This window comes from Urocampus carinirostris, chromosome 5, assembly GCF_059441175.1.
Source record: "Urocampus carinirostris isolate Australia breed hairy pipefish chromosome 5, RoL_Ucar_1.0, whole genome shotgun sequence".
In the NCBI taxonomy this organism is placed as follows: domain Eukaryota; kingdom Metazoa; phylum Chordata; class Actinopteri; order Syngnathiformes; family Syngnathidae; genus Urocampus; species Urocampus carinirostris.
In genome coordinates this window covers 23,565,354-23,587,708 of record NC_142353.1, presented here as the reverse complement: position 1 = coordinate 23,587,708, position 22,355 = coordinate 23,565,354, and the positions used below count along the sequence as shown (strand labels likewise).

Genomic DNA, 22,355 nt, shown 5'->3' with positions numbered 1-22,355 from the left:
TTTTCAAATATGAGGCACTTTATCATACACACTGTCCCTTTAAATAAAAAACAAGATATGAATAATTTCAGGATAAGTAGGCAAAATGTTTTCAAGGTAGTGCTTGGAGACTGGCCCAAGTTGTAAATATGACTTCACCTAGTCATGTTGCTGTTATTTGATTCACACACCTCTTAGGGCGGATCTGCTTTTGTAAGCTAGGAGATTTAACAAAAAAAAAGGGCTCAGGGGAAGAATTTCACATCTGAAAGCGTTCTGACCATTTTCTCAACCGCATTAAGCTTTCTTATTCCACTTTCATTTCGAAAGAAATGTCTCACCTCTTCTTTACACTTCACACCAACCATATTGAATAGATAAACTAGCTATTAAACAATAAAAATATCGACGTTCTTAGCGCGTTGGAGATGCAATACAGTATGTTTACACCCAACTATGAAGAGGAAGCCGGATTTCTTCTTCAGGGGTAGATGCTGGGTGACCTCTCACAGCGCCACCACACGCCGGTAGCGGCGGAAATAAGTACTACTGTACTGTCCTGTACTACAAAAAAGGTGCACACAATACAAAATCTAACTTACAGCAAGGTCCGGATATTTTTCGACATCCCGAGAAAAATGTTCCTATCTAAGGTTTTACGTAAGTGGAATGGTCGTAAGTAGGGGAGCGTCTGTATATTTGTTTAACAATTTTCAGGCAACAAATTGGAAGTGCTTTCCGTAAACAATAAGAAAATCCAATACCCCTGTTTTCCCCACTCTACAACCCTGAACACAAAATACACAGACCAACATAATGGCAAGGCACTGAGAAAACAATTTGACGAAAGGGACCTCAAGGAGCCTCATCCACACGGCTAGGGGTTGCATCAGAAATGATTTTAAAGCTGTTGTTTTGTCCTTGCTCCAATAATGTGCTCCAGTCCTGCATTTCATGTATTGTGCTCATATGTTTCTTGCCAGAAGCATGGACTTTTTTGAATGGATACAACTCTGGCATTTCCGCCATGGAAACTGAAAATAAAAAGGAAAATTTCGGGAGTAATCAACCAATATACATGAGGACTGTCTAAAAGTCTAAAAAGTAGGCCTGAGTTAGCGTGTATAATATATGTTTTTTTTGCGACATCAAAATGGCATAAAGAGCAATGCGCACAATCAATCTGACCATTCAAATGCATATACATGCATGAGTTAATTGAAAATGACAGGACTAATGCAAAAATGTCAATAAGACTTCTCTTGTTCAGAATAAGACCATATTGAGTGTGGGCTTACCCTACTTTCCATAACCGGAATACTACTATTGCAGGGGTCAGGAACCTATGGCTCTTATTTTGAGCTCTATGGCTTGGAGAGACCAAATCTATCCCATGTAAACCTTCTCCGAGTCATTCCATTTGAAGCTGAAACGACAATCCGAATTATTACTGTATTGTCTGGCATATATAAGGCGCGTTTTTTACTACACTTATCAGTCAGGGTGTCAGACCAAAAAAGCTCATTTTGGATGTGCATCGCTAAGGAATCTTTTATGTGGAAGCTCATTAAATAACCCATGTTCACTGTTGAGCCACCTTATTCTGCACAGCCACAGAACAAACTGTAACTAGGCTAAAACACGAGAAGAGCACCCAAAGCAATTTGATTGAGTGAGCGGTAGGGATGGGTGGAGCTATGAAAAGACCGCAAGCACTCCCTCCTGTCTCTCGCCCGGCGCCGTCTGTGCCGAAGGTAAATACGTCGGGTTCCTCGTTAGCAGAATTTTGTGACGTATATACAAAAGAACTCTGCTTGCACCTTGTTTTGAAATCCTTATTGTTTTAAAATCAAGGCCAAAATGAGCCTCAAAGATCTTAAGTAATAAAAGGAGGGAGACAAGTTTAAAGTGGTATATTTGGGACTCTGGCATTATTCTTATTTCATAAATTGTATCAAAACTTTAAATGTCATACAGTGAAAATTAAAAATGCTGAATGATAGGCTTTTGTCTGAAAAGCGGGTTTAGCAGCTTTGTTGAACTCAAAATATATGGTGTGGCTCCCCACCCCCCCCCCCCCCCCCCCCCCCCCAAAATCAAAATAATTTGCTACAATGGCTCATTTAGTCAAAAAGGTTCCCGACCCCTGCACTATTGCCTAAATGTAGTGATCACAAATCGGACCCATACACACTAGAGCAATAGTTCTCAATTTGTCTGACTTCAGGACCTACCAACCCACGCTAATTACAAGCAGTCACCCAAATTCAGAAAAACATTCTGAAATGAATTGAATGAAAATACTTTGCAGCTTGAACCAGAAATAGTATAATATATCCATTTATTTATATATATATATATATATATATATATATATATATATATATATATATTAAAAACGGCAAAATGACCAGCAAAACAAAAATGACATTAAGTAGTAAAATTCCCTTCAAAGATAGTACAGTATGTATATTATTTAGTGTCTTCGTTTATTAAAATAAACAATATTTATTTAAATAAGATGAAAAATGTTTCTTTTTCATACAAACATGCCATTTTTAAAATACTCCCAAGTTGAGAAATTTGTATTTATCAGCTATAACATGAGCATCAACTCGTCGGAGCTTACATAATTGTTGGCCATCCTTTGCTACGGATACCTGAAAAAAAACAACAGGCTCGCGAAAGTCTTGTCAAAAAATGAAAAGACCTGAGTATTTTGTCACTACGTTATGTTCGGATCACACAAAAGGAGCTTTTGTTTAATCTTAGGCCATATGGTCAGTGGTCACAATAGCAGGGGGAGGGGACAATAGGATTTAATGAGAAATATAGGTCAATTTGAAACATGAAACAGAGACTGGTTAAAACTATCTTATAGCCACAACTAAGCCACAACTTTTCGCATGAAATAAACTAGCCATTCAAACGGGCATTTTAAACTTATTTTGTATTTGCAATGGTAGCACAGTGGATGACTGCTGAGCACGTCTGCCTCAGGGTTCAGCGGTCCCAAGTTCATACCAGTTACCAGCCTCCGTGTGGGGGGGTTTGCATGTTCTCCCCGAGCCTGCTTGGGTTTTGCAGACACTCCTGTCCCTCCCTTAAAATATGTATGACAGGTGTTTATGTATCCCAAATTTCCTTAGGATTGAATGTGTGAGTGAATAAATGTCTGTCTCTGTGCACCCCGTTGTGGTTGTCTCCTTACCCACTGCCCCCGTAGGTATAAAATGATATTTAGTATTTGTAATGGAATATATGGTTTTAAATGGTTTCTTATCAATAGTACTGACTGAAAAATAGCAACTACAGTTGTTCAGTTTGATAGAAAGACTATGTCTGTGTAAAAAGAAGATGCTGCTGTTGCATAGACTGGGTTACATTTTATAATTTTAATAACACGAATCCCTCACTGCCCTTAGAGCAGGGGCCTCAAACTCAATTTACACTGGGGCCACCGGAGCTAAGGCCTCGGTGAGGTTCTGGCAAATCAGCTTTTCCACATAATAGCTCCGATAGAAACATTCCGCTGTCCTCAAATATAGTTTTTCCTACATAGGATTTCTTTCCCCCTGTGTTTCTGACTTTCTAACTATCTATCTGTCTTTCTGCCCGTCTGTCTTTCTGTTCGTCTGTCCGTCCATACGTCCATACGTCTTTTCTTTCTTAGTCCTAATGTCGTGTTTTCATAAATCTCTTCTTGTCTATTCAAAAAACATGAGCTGCTAAAATCGCACAAAAAAAAACATAAAACATAGAAATTGTAATGTTGCCTACCTTCACATAATAGATAAATAGATAGATAGATAGATACGTTATTCATCCCCGCAGGGAAATTCACACTTCCAGCAGCATCCCTGCGCTGGAGAACAAAACAATAATAAAGCAAAAAGAATACAATACACAAATAGCCAATGTAACGTGTTGATACCCAATGTAGCGTGTTATATAGAGTATCTAGTGCTACACAGAATACACACTGCAATAAATATACGGTAATATGCAATGTGGGGGGTGTGGTTTAATGTGGGCCTTTACTCCGCCGGGTGGAGTTAAAGAGCCTCATGGCATGAGGAAGAAAAGATCTCCTCAGTCTGTCCGTGGTATAAGACTGTGACAGCTGAAGCTGCTCTTCTGTCTGGAGATAATGCTGTGTAGGGAATGTGATGAATATGATAATGACTATGTACGAGGATTTTCAGCTGTTCTCCTGATGAAACTGTCTAAAAACTGATAGAAAATGACTGTATTATATATAAATCGTCTGTGCAAGTTGTTGGGATATTGTTACTAAAAGTAGACTTTAATATACTACTGTAAGACCTTCTGCGTAACGCGTACCCAAGCTTTGCGTTATGATTTTTAGGGTGAAAAAATGCGTGTTATATACAATTAATTATTTATTATGATTGTTGAGATTACCATTAATGTTTATTATGTTCATGTTTAAAGGTCTATTTTGCATTTACAAGAATCCGTTTTTTGCTTGTTATTTATCAATAAATGCTTGCAATGAAGAAATGCATTGCTGTGCCCAGACCATGAACTCATGGGGATATCATCCCAGTGGAAATCAAACTGTTAACACATGGAAAACTGTTACGAGCATTAAGGTTTTTCTATTTTGTAATCGCTTTTTAACCACTGTATTTATGTCCACCCATGGTGGTGCAGGAATCCCGACCATGTTGATCCTCCATGATTTCACCACCTTTAAAGGTCGGTCTACTTGTTGCCTGGAGGGGGATGTTCGCCACCAGGATATACTTGCCCAATACACACCACAGGAAATGGTGCCCCTACGACCCTAGTGGTTACACTTCATATAACCTAGCAGTCTGTACATTTCTAGTACTTGTTTGGATAAATGCCACAAATTTTAAAATAATACATACGAAACAAACAGAAAACATGTCGCAGCAAACAACTAGCAATTTTTTTTTTTATCAGCAGTTATGAAAATGTGAATTAAATATAAAAACATAATCTAAAAAGTAAACAGTGTTGGTAAAATGTTGTTAACAATGGCAACAACATTACACTGCACTTAGGATATATGTAATTTTAAAACCATTCTCGATGAGAGGAGACGCTGACTGCAGTGTACTTGAATATTATAGACAGATGAGACCACAGACTTCAACTCTTTATATGAGGCCAGGGCTCTACATCATAATTATAATGTGGTTTGTTGGGAACATACGTTTTTATCTCTAGTTGGTAAATACGTGGCCTACTTTCTGTAGTTAGGTTTGTGTAAACATTCAGCCGAGAAATGAAATGAAATGATCTGCATTTATATAGCGCTTTTCAAGTCAATGACTTCCCAAAGCGCTTTACATTGTGCTTCACATTTCCCAATAGCGGCCGTGATCTGTGCAGCCATGTAAGGCGCTAACCTGCTTATTGGGGGTATTGGGGATTCAGTGTCTTACCCAAGGACACTTCGGCATGTAACACGGACAAGCCGGGATTCGAACTGGGATCCCTTAATCCTAAAACGATCGCTCTACCTCCTGAGCTACTGCCGCCCCAAATCACATTCCATATCCAGACTGTTTATTGCAAACGACTAAACTCTTTAATTACTCTGATTAATAACTAATGTCACATCACAGTTTCTGTTGATGAGTCATTTGATTAATATATTTGGACTTTCTTTAAAGATTTTGTCATACTTCTTACATATCTTTCTGTCGTTTTCGTCAGATAGTGCACACGCATTGACCGAAACTAATCTTAGCTCTAAGTTGTAGAAGTGCTCCAGGCATTGTTTAGAGGGGAGTTGTGGTTTTTTTTACTTTAACGATTCCAGGCCCTGCTTTTGTACTCAATATAAATTTAGTGCAAGTGCAGTCTAGTTATGTGCACGGGTGGAGTTTTATTTTTGGGGTATCTTGGTTGACGAGTGACTGTGGCCAAATGAAATGGCTCCCTTTATTCACACTAAAATTACAGTGGTCAAAGCCTTCTTGTGATTGCGGAAGCAGATTGGCTCACTAAGCTCGGAAAACTAGATTATCATGGACTAGGTCGAGTGCTAAATCTCTCCTTTTGGATATTGCATAAAGGTTTAGTAAGGTGCGGACACAAATTATTTGGACCCAAATTTGGGCAAAAAATAACTGAGGTGGCTTAAGGTTTTGTACACAGTATTGGCAACATGAATCACACTTAAAATGACAAGTGCATGAGTATGATTCCCAAACACATAAGTCAGGACTGTTTTGTTGACATCAAAAAGTGCTACAATGCTAGAGCATTGAAACTGCGATACCGCAGAAGAGCCATCAACATTAGACTCTTCTCACCCTGACCACCACCTCTTTGTCCTGTTGCCCTCTGGAAGACAATGCTTAGTTTGACCTGAGAAAATGTGAAACAACATTTTGTACCGATTTTTAATTGAAAATAAGGGAGCGCATTGTACATGTGTGCACGATCTACTTGAGTAAATACAGTTATCATCTTATTTCTGTGTGCATTTACATGGCTTTACATAACCTGCAATTTATGTTCCTAATTGGACTATTGCCTGCATGGAGGCATGTAAAAGTGTCTGATTAGTAATGATTCGATAAATGTTCTCTCTTTTAGGGATTTGTGAGATGCTGACAACTTTCCACAAGATCTGCACAAGCACCCAGACAATCTTCAGCAATATGGAATCGACAAATTTGATTTTTTAAAGATGTTTTTCTATTTATAATTACCGGCACTGCTGTTGGTGTCATCCTAAGGTTTTGCGAATTGATTCAAGGACATCAGGATAAATTGATTGCTTGGGCCTGCTTGGACATTTGGCAGCATCAACCTTGCTGTTGGTGGAAACATCTCAACTGGACTAGGATGCCAGAATGCCCATATGCCAAGACAATGCCCTTAGCATCCTCTCACTTCTAGAAGAGTGGCTTGGAGCTAATGCCGAAACATCACACCATAAGGACAGCCTGAAACAGGAAACTGGAATCTGTGTCAACAAGGTACTTACCCCCCTCCTGTATGTCTTCCTTAATACTTACCCTAGATTTAAATACGATTTTAAAGGAAATTATCTTGTCCGATAACGGTATCACACTATATTACCAGAAATGATACATTATTTTGTTTGAAGTATTTATTTAACCTGAATTGGGCATTTTAAATTTGGAGTCAAATTGAATTAGACTATCATTATCAAAGTATATTTTAGTCCTGCTCTACTATAATCTGGTTATATTGATATGTCTACATAGGATCTTTATTCATTCCAGGATTGTGCTCGTATCTCAAATTGCTCTTATATAACGAGCAAAGGTTCCTGATATGAAATAGTTAAAAACAAATTGATCCGTTCCCGACCTCTTAAAAGCATTCAAGTTAACTCTAAACAGCTTTTAAACACATCTTCCTGATCACCAAAAACATTTTCAAATAGTAATTAAACATAAAAATACTTATATCGACAAAATAAAATGATAGAAAGTTATTCTTTTTTTAAAACTTCTGCTGTCATTATTCAGTTTTTTTAACAATGCTAATGTGAAATGTGTCAAGACAATTGAGGACATAAACCAAGATAAGATTCAGCTTTTTTCCTTCTGCCTTTTTTCCTTTCTCTTATCATTTAGGCTGTTTTGTGAAGTTGTACTTGATCCAATTCCTTGATACATTCAGATCACCTCTATCCGCTGAGTTGTCCAAGTCAGCCTCTGTGATTACTGCATTCCTTTAGAATTATGGTGGCTCGGATCCGCTGCATGCCGCAGACCGACCATCTAAATGCAATTTTTCATTTTTGCCAGTACACCACTTGTATTCTAGGATTGATTACTGGACAGTAATCTCATCCCAATATTTATGTCATTTAAATACCTTGAAGTTGTCATTTATGACCACGCCCCATTACTCATTCCTGAATACAACAGCACCCCAGTGGATTTGGAAATTTGACTTATAAAATGCTGTCTTATAAAGACTTTTTAAGGTTTATTACTTTTTACATTGAACCTTTGGCAGTCAACAATTTCACTCTGGACATCTCCAAATCAATAATTTCTAAGTGACTTAATTCCTACCTACCTAAATGAATTTGTCGTAGGGGAAAACAAAACTGAAATTAAATGATCGAGACTGTAGCAGGTATTTTTGGTATAAAATATGCCAGAGGCCCCTCCCCCGACATGTACAGTATAAACAAGTTTCTCTCCTATCTGTGTTTTAAACTATTTCAATTGAAAAAACTTTGGGGCTTCTTCTTAGGACAATACATTGTGGCAAGCATGAAGAAAAGTTTGTGAAAAGATCTTAGGCTAAACGGGCCCATCTGGTCTAAGTGTACAAGGTCAGAATGCCTGCCTGGAACAGGAAAGTGTTGTAGGTCAGCTTTAGTAAGCTCAAGAACCTCAGCTCGCTGGCACGTTATGAATCCTTACAAACTTGGCCGTAACCAATTTGACTGATGCAAAAACACCAGGAAATGAAAGCAAATGAAAATCCTAAAAGACCGGCAGCGCAATTCTGCGCAGGTTGCCTGTAGACATTTAGAAAAACTTGAAATTGAAAAAGATTTGTGCATATGTAATATAGGTTTGTCAAGATTTTTTTTACGTATTTGTACATCTTAAACCGCAATGTTATTGATCCACAGGCTTTTTATTTCACAGGCCTTCAACCAGAATGGAGATCAAGATAACGACTGCAGTTGCAGAATTCTTCAAGTGGAAAACTTATCCTTGTGTCTGGCTGCTATCCAGAAGCTGATAGAATACATCAATTTCAACTTCATTGAGGATAAATCGACTCCCTCAGCCGATCAGTCTTCTGAAAATGAAGAATCAGATGTTGAGGTTTATCCTATTTATGTCAGGAAAAAGGAAGGGGATCCATCAGATTTTGGTCTCAGTTTTGGAAACATCCCCATTTTTGGGGATCCTCATGGGAAAAAAAAGGCAGGACCTCGGAGGAGACGAGATCAGACCCCCATCATGCACGTGGGTTGTATCTGGGTCACAGAAGTCAGAAAGGGAAGTCCAGCAGCCTGCTGTGGCGGAATTAAACTCCGAGATGAACTGCTTTCACTTAATGGGCAGCTGATGGTGGGAGTGGATGTCACTGGAGCCAGGTAAGTCCATACTATAAATTATTTACAGGCAACTGGCTTTTGTGGCATAATCAAGAGAGCAAAATTAAATGCATAAAAATGAAGTAAAATTCAGGTATCTCAACCATACAGAAACAACTAGCTCCATCATTCCATTATCTGTACCAGGACTGTCAACCATACGGCCTGCTGTCCCGTGGGATGATTTAATCCGGCCTGCCAAAAATTCCCGAGTATGTTAAAAAGAGATTCTCTAGGTCATTTCTATCAAATCTATCATGTTTTTTTAAGTAAATGCAAACAAAATGCTCTCTCCAGTCACTAGATGGCAGTGTTGAATTTTCATATAGTGGTGAGTTGGTTCTGATGTAAAACTGCATCCACTCAACTGTTAAAAGAATAAACCAGTTAACATTTTCAATGCTGAATGCGAAACCCCTATTTTTTTTATTTAAAATTAGTATAAATAATTGTTTTACTTTTCTCAATTCTCAACTCAAACTAAGCTTTGTAAGTGACAAACATTGTTGAATATTTGCGTCCATGATCCAAATCATTTGACAACGAAAACTATGAACGCAATACCAATATAAAATTTACAATGTATTTATTTAATGTCCCTCAAAGTCCAATTCATTATTCGATACACCAAAGAGTTATTACCCTTGTGCTTTTTTGCGTTTATTTATATCTTTCAGGATGACTTTTTGTTTTCTCCATACTCTTAGCATTCAATAATGTGATATTGAGATGAAATCAAATGCGCTTTTGAAATGTCATCTCTGGTGGTCCAGTGGTTAGGACTCAGCAGTCTTAACACCGCGACCCGGGTCGATTCCCATTGCATCCAATGTTCTGCGATTGTGGTCAGTGATATTTTCGGACTGATCAATCATTGAACAAAAATGGTAATATACTACTGTAAAACCTCCTGCACCCAAACTTTGTTCTTTTTTAGTTTTAAAAAATGTGTGTTATGCATGATTAAGTAAAGTATTTCTTTATTTAGTATTTATTGAGAAACATTGGATAGGTCTTTTATCCTCATCTTTTGCTGTCATAGAATTTATTACAGACTTTTTATAACATCAATCAATAATTTCTATCCCTCCTAGTTTGGCCCCTCTGCCAATTGTTTTTAGCCCAATGCAGCCCACGACCCAAAAATTTTGCCCACCCCTCCTATAGAAAGTTATGTATTGAGTTGAGACTCACAGTTTTCATAACTTTTACTTGAATTTATTTCCAGTTATCTGGCTGATCAGTGCTGGAATGGAGACTATATTTACATGGTCCTGCTGCGAAGAGTAAAGCGAAAAGCTCCTCTTCCACCAGATGCTCTTCATGGCAGTCAGAGTACTCCCATCGCTAATCACTGCGATAATGACCATCTCCTCATAACTTCTTCTGACTCTGTGGACAGTAAAGAAACGGTCAAACGCACTCGCAAATTTGGCGTCATATCACGTTCACCCTGCAAGAGAGACAACAAAGATGTTTCCGACTCTGAACTTCAGAGTTCTTTTTGTGACTTGAGCTCCTCTGACTTCGTTGAAAAAGGAGGCAGCCCTTCAAAGGACCAAACGCAGCATATCTTCTCTACATGTTTGCCTGAGGTGGAACATTTTGGAGCCACCCACCATCCCCATCATCGGGGCACTGCCACAATGCCGTTGAGGAGTCAAAGTCAAGTGCTGGAAAGTAAAAGGGATTCGTTCTCCAGCCAACTATTGAAGCAGGTAATGCAGACGTTTTGTTATCTCTTTAATGCATGTGTGTGCCTGGTTTAGCGGTATTGGTGGGCAATAAAAGGAATTTTAGTATCAACCGATCCAAGCTAATATGAATGATGGAACTTCTCCCCCTTAAGTTGGTTTATAGTCATGATAAAAAGACAAAAAAACAAAACAGACAAAAAAGTGAGGATGTAAAAATGTTTTATTTTATTTTTTATTTTAATTTTATTAAATTTCAACCGTTTCCAAAAAAAGCCACGAGAGTCAAACCAGAAAAATTAGCAATGTAACAAAAATACAAATATTGTGAAATGATGTCTACAAGACAACTAAAATAACTTTATATAGCAAAATATTTTGAAAAGCAAGTCAGTAGTGCAAATGAAGTGTCAAATGGCTCTCATTCCCAGCCTTTTGCTCTTTGCTCAAGGAAGAAACTCTCCTGGCTCTGTCGCCATCGTGACAAAGGATTAACAAGTTACCATTTTTGGTTCCAGCTCGTAGTTTATGGAAATTCGTGGTTCTGCTACAGTAGCAGACTACTTTTAAAGTTCCCACCGTGCTATGCTTCCTGTTTGCCTCCGTCATTTATATCTTCTGGTAGGGGTGGGCGGATCAATCTAGCTGCTGTTTCACTATTTTGCCCTCTTGCAGGATCCTGCACCAGTGGCCACTGGCCAGGTAGGGGAAGGGGCCAAAGGTGTGCCTGTCCGTCATTAGTTAAGAAAGGGACTCAGAGAGTAACAGAGGGTGCTGGACGATAGAGAGAGGGGTTTGCGCTATCTGCACAAAGAAGCAGCACTTCTTAGTGGATGAGTGAAGTATTGATCCCAGATCATTAGTATCGATGCGATCCAAGTACAGTGGAACCTCGGTTCTCGACCATAATCCGTTCCAGAACCCTGTTCGAGAACCGATTTGTTCAATCACCGAAATCATTTTTCCCATTAAAAATAATGTAAATCGTTTTAATCAGTTCCAACACCCTGAATGTTTACCATGAATGTTTAACATAAACATGAAGCTAACCCAGGCTAATCGTACGTTCGCGTTATTGTAATCTTCTGTACGAAAGATTACGCTAACATGAACGTGTAAAAATAAAAAAATCTGGTCGTTTACAAGTCATTTAGCACCACAAGTGGCTAGCACTTTATTGGAAAGGGGGCTCTGTTCCAACTCCCAGAATTTTGGGCTCAGTTCCAACACCCTAAATGTTTACCTCAAATCATGAAGCTAACCCAGGCTAATCGTACGTTCGCGTTATCGTAATCTTCCGTACGTAAGATTACGCTAACACGAACGTGTAAAAAAAAAAAAGATAAAGAAAAGACTTATGAATAGGATTTTTTACCTTTGTGGTGGTCAGCAGAAGGCGCATGCTGTATATCCCCCTAGCAAGATCGGAAACTCGCACACCTCTTTCATATTTAGCTTGTATGTCTTTCTTAAAGGCAATAATGGTACGAACAACTTTTCTTTTTTCACCTGTCCTGCTTGCACCGACCTTCTTCGGAGGCATAGTTAGGGGCTAAAACACTCCGTTCACCGATATTAAAAGCGAAAGCAAAAAGAGGCAAGTAGGCACGTGATAACAGTTGGTCACGAGGGGTGGGGGCGATCTACACTCAGCATCGCACTCTAGCGTACGCATTCGCGCATTACCGGCGTTCGAGCTCCGAATTTTTGACCGAACAGCGAAGCAAGAATTTCTCGAAATTTTTGGTCGAACACCGATTTGTTCGAACTGAGAGGCGTTCGAAAACTGAGGTTCCACTGTACTTTCTTAGCATCGATAATATCGATATTGGGATCAGTCAACCCACCCCTATTTAACAGCAACCTCAAATTTATTCAGTTCGGCACAAGTTAGCAGATGTTACGGTTCAGTAAATTTTCCATCAGAAAAGTGGAAAAAAAAAAGATTACACTTATTTTGAAAACATAACTAATACATTTGAACTTTTTTCAGAAAAAAGGAAAAAACATTATTTTGGACAGCAGTCGGATAATCATAATACAAACTGTAATTTAAAGGGACACTGTGTAATATTTGACTTCTAGATGTCGCTCTATTTGACAGTGTAACTGAAAATGAGGACTGCAAAGCATTTCATCCTATCACTCCATCTGACACCCTCCTTTAGTCTCTTAAGGACAAATGTGACATATTCCATAGTGGCGCATCAGTGAAGAATATTGCCAATTTTGAACTCAAAAATATATGCACTTACTGTATTTTGAGAAGTTGATAAAATTGAGGTATAATTTCAATTTCTAATGGAACAATGGAAGATATATTTAATGTTTAAAAAAAAACACTAAAAAGTGGTTCTGCAGAACGACAAGTCTATTTAGATTTGAGATCACCATCACCATGGCTACATTCTGAGGTGGGTGCTTATTCATTGTGCTCTATCTTGACACTCATTTAAAATGCAAATAGGGAGTCCACCTATTTTATTAGAATTGTCTTTATTATTATTAGTAGCCACGTAGTGAACACGGTTTACAGCAAGATTAGACCTCGCCCCACAGCAAAAACATGTTATACTTACCCACAAAACTATGTTAGGATAAACGGGCAAATATTCACAAGGTAGACTTTGAGACTGGCTTAAATTATAGGTGCATCAAAATATTGTGCAATGAAAAAGTAGTGCAATGACATTTAGCTGCAACATATTTACAAAAGGGTGGCACGACGGCAGGGTGGTTTGAGCGTAGCCCCATGGTGTGGCGGTTCAGGGTTCAAGTCCTGCTACCGCAGCCTTCAAGAATGGAATTTGCATGTTCTCCCTGTGCCTGTGTGGGTTTCCTCTGGGCACTCCGGTTTCTTCCCACATTCCCTGAAACATGCATGTCAGGTTAAATTATCTCCTAGGTGTGAATGAGCAAGTGAGTTGTCTGTCTCTGAGTGCCCAGCGACTGTCTGGCAAACAGTTCAGGGTGTCCCCTGCCCACTGCCCAAAGATAGCTCCAGCACCCCCGCTACCCCACTGAGGATAAGCGGTACAGATAATGGATGGATGGATATTTACCCAATGATTTGTAAAATAGGATATTAATAATTATGGTAGTATACATAGGCAAGTTAAATAGTTTTTCACAGCCTTGTGTGTTTGTCTCTGAGTCTGTCAGTCCTTATTTGAAGGGTGTTTACTCAGGCTCTTCTGTGGCATCGCAAGAAGGCAATGTCCTCCACACTGCACAAAGAGCAGCCAACGTTTTTTAAGTGGCAAAATACTGGGAAGTTTAAACTTGACAAAACAAGTAAAAATGAAAATAATTTAATTTATTTTTGCTGATTGGTAACAAACCAAAAGTGAAAAATGTTCCTGTTTCTTTGATATGAATGTGAGATAAGGCAAAAAGAAGTGCATGTCATGAGATTGAGATTGTTGCTGCCAAGACTGTTTTTCAAGTGTTGCCGAATGGCTCCTGCAAAATAAAACACAAGCAGATAGAATAAGCAATGACATTACAAATGAAAATGATAAGGTAATTAAGTTGTCCTGGTGATAGTCCGTCAAACCTAAGCACCATTGTCAGTCAAAAAAGCAACACTTTGATGTTTTAACCACTAAACCAGGGATCCACAACTATATTGACGGGAGCTCCACTGACCTGTTTAGATGACAAGGTTCAAATCACAAAAATAACCCAACTCCAATAATATGTTATCCACTCTGATAAATGGTTCCTCAGGTTGAACGATAACAACTTTTGTAGTTGAGAAAAATTCACTGTTCACTGTTCACGGGTCCCTTAACAGCCTCGGTCGTTGGGGAAACAAATGAGGACACAACTCTGGACAGCTATCGGTTCCTGTACTGTTTTGGCCTGTGGCAAAACTGGCACCAGTCCGTTCCTTAATGTTGTTGGCCCAATTCTTTTTTGGTCTTCCTCTCCTCCTGCCCCTTTGGACTGTGCCCTGGAGAATTATCTTGGTCACTCCTCATGATCCTGAGACAGGGCAATACCACTAAAGTTTTGGTCTGAGCACAGTTGACAGTTCTTTATAGGGTACATTGCACCTCCTGATTGTGTTGTCCACCGTTTTGTTTGTCACCTGGGCTATGTAGCTGATGCCTAGAAGTCTGCTAAAGAATTGCATCTCCATGGCATGGATTTTCTTTTCCAGTTTTGCTGTGAGAGTTCATGTCTCACAATCGTAGAGGAAGATGGAAGTAACGGGCGCTTGCTTGAATCTCATCTTTCATTTCATTGCTATGTTCTTGTCCCTCCAGAATGAGTTAAAATCTGGCAAGTGCAGCTGTGTAACTTGAGCTTTCCTTGTTAGGATTTCTTGTTCTGACCACTTTTGGTGATATGACAGCTCCAAGATAATTACATTTGGTGACAGGCTTAGGCTTTTGGTGGTTGATAGTGATATTTGCGGTGATACCTTGGGGATCGTTGGTCATTACTTTTGTTTTTTTCTGTGTTGATTTCCATCCCATACTGGGTTGATGCTTTGTCCAGGCGAATGACCAGATCTCTGAGTTTCTGTTCTTTTCCTGCCAATCCGCAATATCATCAGCAAAATGGAGGTTAGCAACCTAGTGTCCCCCAATGCTGACTTTACCTTCATGTTGGTCCAGAGCTTTGGTCCTGATGTTGAATAAAGTTATAGAGAGAATGAGGCCTTGTCTCACTCTAACTGTTGTTAGAACCCTCCCCCACCCTAGAGCATAGACTTCCATTATTATTTATAGCTCATTACGATGTTCTGAGTTTCTTTGCTTTGGTTCCCGGGTTTTGAGGCATTTCAAGTCCATGTGTGTCCCTGTCTACCACTGTCTTGTCAACTTGTATTATGTTATACAAAGGACTCCTCTCACCCTGGCCACCACCTTTTTGACAGGCACTAATTCATTTAATCCTTCAATACCTTAAGGGAAAATCTTACAATAAGTAATAGCCCACAGACTCCACTTCCCCGCTAACACGTAAGAAGAAATTATGAAAGAGAAAAAAACAAAGAGCAGGTACAATCTGCAGGGGCCAGTTGAAATCAAAATAGTTCAGTGTGTTTGTTTTTGTTTACAACATTCTAACCATTTGCACAATACTGACACATTAACTTCATAAAAATAAATTAATGTAAAACGCCTAATAAAAAAAAACCTCGATTGGAATGTAGTGGTTTCAAATGTGGGTCAGAGACAAACAGCTGGTGTATTAACCCATATCAGAAGGATTTTGAATGTAAATCCATGTCACATGTGTTTTTCACGGAAACTTGTGGATTATGAAATCATTCTGAGTTTATAAAAAAAAACATGTCAATAGCTCTTCAGCTTTGTATTAGAGGTAGGGTTAATAAAAAACCCTAACCTTGTCATGCATCATTCATAGCTTTGTATCGGTCGTTGTACTAATATTTGATAAATATAAACCAAACTCACAAACATTTAATTATATATATTTTTTAAGAAAAATAAGAATTAGCTAATAATTCCAAAGTTGACATGCTGGAATTTGCAGTTGGAAATAAATTATGTTCTCCATAAGACTTAAGAGTTAACTCTAAAAAGCCAAAGATACATACTCCTGCACATTAGAAGTGAAAAGGATTTGAAACAATGTTTATTTACATGTGAACATTAAAACAGTGTATTAATATACTTTTTATTAAACAAATTCAAATTAATTTACATTTATTTCTAAACATCACTTATCACATGCTGATGAAGGGGAGAAAAAGGTTGGCAAAGGTGAGTTGATCATGTACATGAAGATGTTATAAAACCTATTAATTTTTTACACATTTGACTGAAGAAGGGCCAGATGACTCCCTGTAGATAATCTTAGCCTGGTTGCAGGCTGGCTGCAGAGAATAAATTACCCAAGTCACTGAGCTAAATTGAACCTGCTTTAATGCAACTGACTTGAGTCTGAATTCAGCCAAGATAATAAACATATCCCAACTTAAAAATGGTTTCGTGCATTAGCCCCTTAGTAAAAACTGGTGAAAATGATCCCCAATGAGAATCCGCAATGGAGTAGAATCTAATTACTAATTACTCAAAAGCAAAATAGAAGAGGAGGGCCTGTGTTTGCCTTATATATTGGAATCATATACACAAAACAGTATTTACATTGTGAGTTATTCTTTCTGCTTTCTCAAAGCCAAGGGAGGATTGCCACATCTGGAAAATGCACCTGGTGAAAGGTGAGGAGGGCTTGGGCATCCAAATCACTGGCGGGCGCGGGTCCAAGCGCTCTCCTCATGGTATTATCATTGCTCGGATTGAGGAAGGAGGAACGATTCACAGGTTTGGCTTTACATTGCTCTGTCTGAAGTTAATGGTAAAAGTTTTATTTTAAATTGTTAAAGATAAAAAAAAAATATCCACCGTGTATTTGTAAAAAAAAAGGCTAAACAACATTCGCTTTGGTGGTATTAAACAAAATAAAAAATATGGTGGGTTTTATTTATTCAAGCTGAAATTATTTGGGTAAATAATCTAACGGGACATGGAAATTAAGTATCAATATACAGTAAAATAGATTGCACTGCCTCTCATATCTTCTGTGAGTTGCGATTGTCGCCAGCATCTGTCCTTTCCCTTTTCGTCGTGCACAAAGAGTGAGCATATTTCCTTTCCACTTCCCTTTTGAATTTCTTTATTCAGGCAACCTGGTTCATCCAAATTCCGAAATGGTCAAATCCTGAATGATATGGAGGTTTCCCTTTCCACATACTCATTTTATCAGTAAGCTATGTCGAAACCTGATCAACAATCTTCTTTATAAAATGGAACCGTGTTAAACGAGGGAAAACTGTGAAACGAGGTGTCAAACTCCTTTTAGCTCAGGGGCCACATTTTAGAATAAAAACACTCACAGAGGCCATATTAGTAAATTAATGCCACAAAAAGCGTGCATTTGCTGTAGGGGTAGACGTCTTTTTGAGGCTCACAATTAAAATATGATTATGATTCAGAGGTGTAAGATTAAAATCCAATAATTGATGGTTTGCTTCTCAGTGCTTTTTCCCTTCACTAAGATTTAATCTTACGTGCATTTGTAAAAAAAATAAAAAAGCTAAACAAGAATATCTTCGGTGGGCCATACTGCATTTTTTTAAGTGATCACATAATATTGTTGGGGGCAAAAAGAATCATTGCTCAATACTGGTGGGGGCACGTACCCTTTGCTATGCCCTTGGCTTATTCAAATGACAGCGGAGGGGCAGAAGTAAGACACATGGACCTTTCTTTTGAATGAAGTGTGTTGCTTGTGGCAGTATGGCAGCTGAGTGGCTAGCGCGTCCGCGGCACAGCTCTGAGGTCATGGGTTCGAATCCAGCTACCAGCCTTCATGCACTGAGTTTGCATTTTCTCCCCGTGCTTGCGTGGGTTTCCTCTGAGCACTCAAGTTTCCTCCCACATTCCAAAAACATGCATTTCAGGTGAATTGTCCGGTCCAAATAATCCCTAGGTGTGAATGAGCTAGTGAGTTGCCTGATCTCTGTGTGCCCTGCAACTGGCTGGTAACCAGGTGAGGGTGTCCCCTGCTAACCGCCCGAAGATAGCTGGGATGGGCTCCAGCACCCCCATGACCCTACTGAGCATCAGTGGTGCAGATACTGGATGGATGGATGGATGGATGAAATGTGTTGCAAATACATTGGCTCTCTTCGTAAAATATTTCATATATTAGAGTATAATTTGCTCTAACAGAAAACAAAGCAAAATTTGATTAAACTTAAAAGATACTGCTGATATATGCTTCTTAATATACCCAATGAATTGTTTGTATAAAAATCACAGAGGTTGAATTAAATTAGAAAATTTTGTTTTTAAATACTGTAGTATTGCAGATATGTCAGTTTTTCGCTGTAATGGTTATTTTTTTTACTGATGGCTCATGCCTTCGTGTGACATGCCGTATTTGGCATTTCCTCTCACTTTGTGTAAAAACACACCCTCAATAAATACAAAATTCTGTTTACAACCTGTAGTTAGTGGTTAGCACGTGCGCGGCACAGTTCTTAGGTCATGGGATCAAACCTTCCTGTGTGGAGTTTGCATGTTCTTCCCGTGCTTACGTGGGTTTCCTCCGGGCACTCCGGTTTCCTCCCACATTCACAAAAACATGCATGTCAGGCTAATTGGCCGGTCCAAATTGGCCCTAGGTGTGAATGAGCAAGTGAGTTGTCTGTCTCTGTAAACCCAGCGACTGTCTGGCAACCAATTCAGGGTGTGCCCTGCCCACTGCCCGAAGATAGCTGAGATGGGCTCCAGCACTCCTGCGACGCTACTGTGGATAAGCGATGCAGATAATGGATGGATGGATGAATGTTTATAACTTTTTGTACATCCTGCCCAGCCCCAATCAAAACACAGTATGGCTGGTACTGGTAATGGGGTCACCAACCTTTTTGACAGCAGGAGCAACTTTTTTGTTACCGTTTGGCACAAAAATCTTCCTGTTTTATATGCTTTTCATGCTATTACTATGTTGTTACTATGTTATTGTGATGTTATTACCAGGTTCTAATTATTAGAATTAGGGTTAAGGTATGGTTTCTCATCACTAAAACATCTACCTTCTAGATGGGCAGTTATTTTCATTTATAAATTTATAGAAACATTTTGGAAGAGTTGATCATGTATTTAAAGACACTAAACATGTCAATGATTTATCACACCAATTAGAAATCAAATATCCTAGAAAATAGCAACGACCCATCACTGATGAGCTATTTACAGAACCGACCTGCAGGCTACTCAAGTGTTCTTAAAGGGCTACCTGGTGAACGGGGACACAACATTAGAGACCCTTAAACTACAATATAACTGCATTATTAACACTGACGAGTTTTCCGTAAAGTAGCAATGTAATCGCTACGCTATTACACGTTACTAGTGAAAGGGAAAAAAGCACCAAAGCATCAACCTCCGGCAACACATCAGTTGTGCTTAATTATGCAAGTTCTAAATTAAAAAAAGGAATAGCAAGTCACACCTTGCCTGAATAGAGAATACCAACAGAATAAACACGTTTTCTGATTCAGTTTCTTGAGGCTCTTGAGTTAAACTTTTAACTGAGTCTCATTTATTATATCTCGGTAACTATTCATGTGTGAGAGGTGGCAAATATTGGGAAGTATCTTAAAATACTGCCAGAGTTTAGCACACGCCTCAAGTGCGTCCAATAAACTGCGTATGTACTGTTTGGGTCTTCTGAAAACGTCTGCTGGAAGCTAAACTAGTTAAATTTCTGCTTCGCGGTCCTGGATATGCCGCCGTTGCTGTTTATGATTTAAAACCTGGACCCACGCAAATTAGTTTCCATATATTTTAATTTGTGTTTGTTTTGCAGAGATGGCCGTCTCCAAGTTGGCGATGAGTTGCTTATGATAAATGGTCAGTCACTCGTGGGTCTTACGCATCAAGAAGCTGTTTCCATCCTCCGATCTTCTTCTGGTCTAGTCCAGCTCATTGTTGCCAGCAGGGTAATATACACATCCAGTTAATCAAAGAGGAAATCCATTATGATCATTTATTGTCAACACATTACTTAACACTGGTTACTTGCTTAGAAAAGGAATTCCTGTATGTCAATCATGTAACGGGATTTATGACATAGTAAGTTCTGCTGCACTCAGTGCCATTGTTTGCAGGTGAATTAGGAACCTAAATGTCGGATTGAATTGCCATTGAACCAGCTGTTGAAGGCAACTAGTTATTTTCTCCACATATTTTTTTACTTCTCTGAAGGTAATGTGCCTTTCTCTTCCCCTCGTCCATCATCTACGTACATCTTGACACAAATGCTAACGCTGCAGCAGAAAAGTTCAATTTAGATCTTTAATTACAATAAAACACAGACTCCACTTCCCCGCTATAAAAGTACAACAAAAACAAATACAACAAAAGGGGAGAATATATATTCTGGGTTTATTCCGGAGCGTCTACCATAAAAGCATCAAAAACTCACGGAGCGATATTTTATAAGGCATGGGCGTAGTTGGAAAAAACGGTCTCTGAGTGCAGTGGAATTTTTTTCAGTGAACTTATATTTACCTGAGGACAGGATAAGCGAGTCATTGAAATTTGAGAGTTTTCTGGCAAGGGTCCAGACACAACCCATGAGTAAATGTTTCAAATACACAGATAATCATGACGATTTTTAATCACTGTACAACCAAACAAATAATGTAATGATTTAAATAGTCAAACTGGTTTAAATTGAAAAGTCATACAATTATGACTATATGTGCACTGACATTTTTCAGTATTCTAACAATATCAATCAAGTAACAGGATTACTTATATTTTATAATGTTACGCCACAACCCACCAGTACAAGCTCCGCAATGGACTGGCTCATCGCTGTAGTGAGCAGCCCTGTTTATACATTGAAGTACTGAGACTGTAGGGGTTGAATTTCAGCCTATTTTTCTCTGTTGATCCAGTGGAGTAGAGAAACATTTTACATTTATTGTTTGTGTTGAAGTTCTACTTACATTATATTAAAACCTTCCTTTTTTTATGCAGGAGGAAGCTGATATGGAATTCCAACACCACCCATCCACCAGTTTGCCTGATCTGGTCAGCTTCTCCAACTCATTTTAGCACCATTACGCAGCATGTAACATTAAATTGTCAAATCATTTAACACTTCAATGACCTTACAGTACTCAAATATTTTGTTTGTGTGAGCAAAACAAGTTGTACCCTGGGGGAGTACACTCCAATATAGGGCTGGGTGGGTGGTGGTATTGTTGCGTGGTTTTATGAAAAGCCGTGGATGCACTTTTGTTGAGTTAGCAAATTCCACCACATTCAAAAGGTCCTGTGACTTTTTTGCTGCGACCGGTTGTACGTTTTTTTCAGCAGTGTGCTTGCAATTAGACGTAACATAGCACATGCTTGACAAACTTCCTTTACCGTTTGATGACTGCTGCATATTTCAAATCAACATTTGGAGTTTTGATACCGTTTTTAAGATTTTGGGTGACCCCAAATGCAGGAAATCACCAGCAAAGGCTTAGGTGCTCGAAAAAAGGATGACATCTAATAACAAAAAGACACAGGAACAACAGGATAGTGTTAATGACCTGACCCAGTATTTTGTCAAACCAGTCCTTATAAACGGTCGGGTAGTAACAATCAGGTGTGGAGAGATAAGGCACCGGTGTGTCTAGTTCTCCACCCGGTTTGCACCCTCTAAGGGAAGGTGGTGTGCCAGTTACACTTCTTCTGTTGGTTAGGGACCATCCACAAATTAAACATGTTGAATTTTTGGGTCAAATAATTATTTCAATAAAAAATGATTAATGTGAGGACACTAGTTGAATATTTATGTTAAGTTTGCCCAGCGTTTTGGAGCATAACATCTTTTCAGGGGAACGGATGAAATTCCATGTAAATAGTTATTAAACTTAAAGTAGCTACACATCAATTTACATGAATTATTTGTACTGTACTCCTTTAGCCGGTCATGCTGTTTAAAATGACACACACTCAATGAAGTAGGGATCGTATGCATCGTTAACACTAATCTAAGAAGGGGATCTTTTAAAGCATGACTCTGGG

The 22,355-nt window shown here is 38.8% G+C and overlaps 1 protein-coding gene across 1 annotated transcript in view; it reads left to right on the top strand.

The window, feature by feature from the left end:
- Positions 1–22,355, top strand: part of LOC148365803 (uncharacterized) — a 55,946-nt gene that overhangs the window by 2,525 nt on the left and 31,066 nt on the right. Inside the window, exons 2-7 of the mRNA XM_088336240.1 lie at positions 6,580–6,965; positions 8,628–9,085; positions 10,314–10,803; positions 16,936–17,081; positions 20,137–20,269; positions 21,315–21,368. Of these exons, the coding sequence (XP_088192366.1) occupies positions 6,840–6,965; positions 8,628–9,085; positions 10,314–10,803; positions 16,936–17,081; positions 20,137–20,269; positions 21,315–21,368 (1,407 nt within the window). The 5' untranslated portion in view covers positions 6,580–6,839. The remainder of the gene's footprint in view (positions 1–6,579; positions 6,966–8,627; positions 9,086–10,313; positions 10,804–16,935; positions 17,082–20,136; positions 20,270–21,314; positions 21,369–22,355) is intronic.